Source organism: Ceratosolen solmsi, unplaced genomic scaffold (assembly GCF_000503995.2).
Source record: "Ceratosolen solmsi marchali unplaced genomic scaffold, CerSol_1.0 scaffold8, whole genome shotgun sequence".
Taxonomy (NCBI): Eukaryota; Metazoa; Arthropoda; class Insecta; order Hymenoptera; family Agaonidae; genus Ceratosolen; species Ceratosolen solmsi.
Window position 1 is genome coordinate 1,543,304 of NW_011948439.1, and position 6,000 is coordinate 1,549,303.

Genomic DNA, 6,000 nt, shown 5'->3' on the forward strand with positions numbered 1-6,000 from the left:
GTACATGATCGTAGGTATATACTTTCGATAGGAATAAAATTAATTCAAATATGCTATTTCAGTTTACGTGTTTTTTTTTTTTTTTTTTTTTTTTTTTTTTTTTTTTTTTTTTTTTTTTGAAAATTATGAAAGAATAGGATCTTTGCAATAATTTCCTTTTAATCACATACATAGATTATACAGCGATTTGGTGTTTAATTATTAAGTAGAATATGTGATGTAAAACATATGAAATTCGAAATTTTATTGAAAAAAAAAAGTAATCATTTCCTCATTACGCTTCGTTCAATTTCTCATTTTCACTAAAATATAAATTTAATTTAAACACAAATCTTTTATAGCTTTTAAGGACAAAGTTATACCGCTTCTCTTAATAATCCCCCGAAATTCTAATTCTTCCATATGATATGGCAAAACTGAGAAACTACGTTCGTTCGCCATATATTCTTATTAAGCTCGCACAAAGAAGAGAAAAATTCCCATACGATACAACTCTTCCTTCGCACGTGAAACTTTATCAAAAATATTAACCGACAGTTATTTGGAATATCTGCCGCGTACAGATTGAATAGGCAGGCGCGCACACACACACACACACAAGCTCACGAGCCGCGATCTCCTTTACTTCTAGGGGGACGATTTAACCCACTTTCCATTATCGTCGGTCTCGGCCGAAATGAACCCGATGCGATGTTGGGCTTTTGTTAACGCTCGAGCATCAAACCCAGTTTCATTTTCATCTACGTCATTGGCGTAAGAGACTCGTGCCGATAGAACGGATGAGATGACGGAAAAATAAGAGCTTTCGACGAGTCGCGCACATTTATTCCTAATTTACGAAATTTTTTCGTTAATAATACGATACTCTCAGGATGAATACTTTTCATTAAAAAATATTGAGCCTCATGATTTCGCGCGTTTCGCAAATGTATATTTCCATGAATTGAAAAATCATTCTTTTTTTATTAGCATTTTTAAGGAAGCGAATGGATGGTACATTGTCGTCGCTGCGCGATAGATTATATTTTACTTGGATTTTGTGTTTCAATTATTATGATGATTATTTCTAGAGGAATATAAGTAAATTTTTAAGCACGCGATTAACATTAAAAAAAAAAAAAAAATAATAATAATAATAATTAAGCGATTATAATCGTGTTTGAATAAATGGTATTTCATTAGGACGCTAATTTATTAATATATTCACGTCAATCTATGCATATGTAAAATAATAAAGGTTTCACCGACTAATTAAATAAGAAAATCATATTCGTTGAAAAACCCATGTTAATTCGATTCCTTCCTCTTTAAATCTGATAATAATCCAGTAATATATCAGACTAGTCGTGTAGAGATTTGTATAAAGAAAAGTTTTAACAATTTATAAATCTTTTAAAAACTATTATTTTTAAAACTATATTTAAATATACTAAATTATGAATCGCATTGATCAGAAATTGAAAGAATCGGAATCAGCATCATCCCAAACATAATTAATTTTCATATCCGAAGTCTAAAATTTACACAATAATTAAATATAAAGATGTATATGTAACTTATGAAATATTTTTATAAATTTTGTTAAAAACTTATTATATACTCGGCAATACTTTGAAAGATGTATTAAAGTAAGTATTGACGTTTATTGTAACACAATTTGTTAATGTATTGAATTCAATAGGTAATATATGTAAAATAAACGATCATTTGATGTCTAAACGTATTTCAAATATAATAAGACTGAAATTAATTATTCATTAACATACAAAGGATCGAGTTAATCAGATGATTTGTATTTCTCTTAATTGACAAGCAAGGTATAGGTAATATTTCAATTAATCTTTAAATTAAATATTTTAGTATAAGTACTAAAGTTGAAAGATTTTTAAGTATATCATGGGAAGTATAGTTAAAATTAGAAAATTAAAGATGTTTTACATTAATTTATCTAGATATTCATATAAAAGAATAAAAATTAGATTGTTGTTTTTTTTTCTTCTCATAATTATTGTTAAACGAGAACCGTTTTCTCTTTTGAAAAACATAAGAATCTTTTTGTTTGTAAACGTGAATAAGAGAAAATGTACCTGGGAAAAGAGTATCTTCTTATCTTCACGGGAGAAATAACATTTTCATGAAATGTTAAAAGAGAATTTTTTCTTTTATGTAGACATTACGAGAGTTTAAGTAAGTTTTTCGTTTTAATATAATATGCGTAATTTTAAGACTTTGACATGGTTATGTTGATTTACGATATGCATATTAAATTCGAATCAATTATGTAGTTTTTAGTTAATTTAAACAACTTATTTATGATATAAATTTTATTTTAAAAAGTTTCCATTCATAAGCATATTGACAAAAAATGTTTAAAAAATTATTCAGTTTTTTTTTTAAAAACAATAGATCTTACAGAAGTAAACCAATTTGATGATGAAATGTAGATGTTCAATAAAATTTATTAAAATGCAATTCCGATGAATCGATAAATATAATGCTAACTTAGTTGAAATATTTATTATTATATGATAATGCACTTTTTTTTTGATAATACGAATTATTAATATTGACTGAACATACGATAAAAACCAAAACATACGATAAAAAAAAAGCGCAAATATAATTCGATAATGTTTTAACATATAAAGGCTTAATGTAAATGTGTTTATATTAAATTACCAGCCAACGCCATAATTACAATTTTAATGATAAAAATTTAGCTACCACATACCTTTTTAACTTCCGTTGACTGCATTATCACTGTATACGCGATTATCATATAATTTAACAAATCGAAGCTGCCCATACAATATTAATATTAAAATGTATTTTATAATAATAAGTTGGACAAACAATCCAATAATTATTACTTTGAACGCAAAGCGCGAATATAAGTAAACAAGCGCACGCTCGGAAGCTTTCGCGACGTTTTATCGACTAAGCCTTCTCAGCTTTGAGTTTCATCGAATCTGAAACACACACACACACACGCACGCACACGCACACACACGCACGCACACACACACACACACACACACACAATACATTTACATACCTCTGCAAAAAATTCTGTCATAAAATCGTCCGTCCCGCCCATGGTGACGGACACCTCGTCCGCCACATCGTCATCGTCTGACTGGGCCTGAAAAAAAAAACAAAGGAATAATTATTATTCGAATACGCACAATTGCACGACATAGACAGATGTTTCTAATTGTTCATAAATTGCTTTCGTAATAATAAAGAGACAAAGAAGGAGAGTGGGATATCTAATGAATGTAAAATATTAAGTGGAATTTGACGAATCTGCATTCAATGTTTCACAAGCTAACGCCAGATTTTGTAATAATAGCAGATATTGTTTTGTTAATGAAACACTCTCGTTTAAGGTATTGCCGTCGTTAGTATGATACATTTGCAAATAATATGAATTTTATTGTGTTTGAAGCTCTATCTCATTTTATAATCGAATTATGTTTCTTTATGTAAATTTATAAAGGGACTAACTAATGTTTGTTAGCCTACATGTATAGCTATGTGAAGTATTTTAATAGCAGAACTTTTATTATTATAAAGGTTTACTATAATACGCGAAGCTCAGTAATGTCTAATTATTATAATTTTTCATTTTTAAAAACAATATCTTTAAAGTATGGAGAAATTTTATACTTTCTATATCAACGTAAATATTAAAGAATTGTATAAAACTATACTGAAACATCAATTTGTTTAATAGGAATATGTGTTTTTATTTATGTCATTTTTATTCGATATTTTTCGTTTATTAATTTTATTTATTATTTCAAAATTATATAAATTTTTATCCCACATATATATAACAGTTTAAATACATTTTCATGTGAGTTTATTATAAGTTTATTTAAATTTCAAACATAATGAGAGCAAATTGATCAAATAAACAAATGGACATTTTTTCATAATTTTAATAATATAATAAAACTTAAAATATAGTGATAATGATAATTAACTTGATAAAAATGAAATAAAGTGACTTTTTATAACTAACGATAAAACTTTATTGTTTAGTTTGAGATTTAGTAAATGCACTTCCGTATTGTATTTTACCACTACCAGTTTTAGAAGTTCAATAATAATTGGTTCATTTATTTGGAAGCAGGCAAATATTTATTTATTGTTTATAAAGCTAGTATTTTAATAATTACGAACTAAATTACAAATCCATATTCATCATTTAAAATATTTATATTTTAATTTCTGTGCTAATAAACATTATTACTCTTCAAAATAATATTTGTAAAATGTAACAAAAGAATCACATAAAATTGTCTTTAGCAATATAATTAAAGAAATCTTATTTTTCTATGATTAATATTCTATCTAAAATATTATAATAATATTATGAAAAACATTATTTGCGATATTTAAGCAAATTTGATTCAAGCGAATCATACATTTTTAGACGAGCTATAAGCTTTTTATTTATGTACTAACTATGAAAAGTAATTAAATATAATATATCAGCATTTATGTTTCTTACTGTAAAACATTGCAGAATAATAAAGAATTTTAAATAATGTCAATATTCATTAGATTAAAAGCTTCGTGATTTTGTCATTGTGTTTTAAAATAATTCGAAAAAGGGCAAATAGCCATATTGGATTTCAATTGTTCCATTGCTTTTCGGATATTATGCTTCCTATTCTTATTATTTCTTATTTTAAATATTATGCTGTACGATTATCATGTAATTACAATTTTATCATACTAAAATTTGTATAGTCATTACGTTTTATCGCTTGTTCCATAATTTTTTTAATTTTTACCATAAATCGTTAATTTAATAATAATCAAAATGAATTTTAAGCTTTATATTTATTTATATTATACGTTTTCAATGTTAAATTGGCTAAAATTTCTATTAAATTGAAATGTCGTAGTTGGTGTTTGAGAGAAAAATCACGTTCGACTTCTATAATGTAGTCATAAAATCAAGGTCAGAAGCTATTTAAGAGTTAACAGACTTATTTAAAATAAAACTAAATTATTCTAAATAATGACTTAATTTATGGTTTTCATTTCTGCAAGATGAAATAAATTTATCTACATTGCGCATACGTTTTATGCTACGAAATATCGTTATTTTTTTTTTTTATATTTCAACCATATCTGTGTCGCGATTTCTCATAAATTTCACAGAAAAATACAATACTGCTTCGCCTATCTTCGGATTAAAATAACGTTTTCAGTATTTTCACCATATGCAGTTTAAATTAGGCATTACGGATATATTAGTAAACATTGTGACTTACATCGTTTCTTCAATAAATAATAATGACAATAATAAGGATTTGCTTTATTGCGAAGCTGTGGTGAACTAAGAGCACAATGTGGGTTAGTTTTTCGTTAAGCATAATATCTGACGATCGCAGTTTATTAAAAATGATCATCGAGGATCTACTTTGCTTCTTCCTCGATCAAACAGTATATCTATCTTAATAAAGATGGTCAAATCTTGAGTGCGAAATCGATCATGAAAGTCTTGTCGCACTAGTGCATTAAAGGCATTCTGCGTGAGAAGAATTTTTGTCGGGTCAAGGTCGCGAACCATAATACGGTTACGCAATTAATCGTGGAGAAAAGAAACCAAAGTCGCAAATTCATGTACAATATATAGCTGCTACTATGTATTACCGTTTAGGAATCTTATTTTCTCGTGCAGGATGCAACATTTAGTAAGACAAATATTGACAGCTTAAGGATATGACCGTACTTGTAAGATATTTCCGTCACTCTAGACAATAATAGGTAATCCAATGTGTCGTCATTTTCTTACGAAGACTCGAGAGTCTAGGAAAAACCAGTTGGATTTTTTAGTGAAATTTCGATCGATTTATGGTTTTAACTAGATAATGTTAGCTCGCTCGGACGATGATAAAATTTATTTTGTCAATGTATAGCGAAAAGTATAAAAAAAAGACGTAGATGTGTATGAGAATGTGAAGTGGATTTTTTGAAATT

General features: G+C 27.1%; 1 protein-coding gene across 5 annotated transcripts in view; it reads right to left on the reverse strand.

Moving 5' to 3' along the window:
• Window positions 1–6,000, reverse strand: part of Syx1A (syntaxin 1A) — a 96,860-nt gene that overhangs the window by 83,151 nt on the left and 7,709 nt on the right. For all 5 annotated transcript variants that reach the window (XM_011503646.1, XM_011503649.1, XM_011503648.1 and 2 more), the window contains exon 2: window positions 3,056–3,142. In XM_011503646.1, coding sequence (XP_011501948.1) covers window positions 3,056–3,142 — 87 coding nt within the window. The remainder of the gene's footprint in view (window positions 1–3,055; window positions 3,143–6,000) is intronic.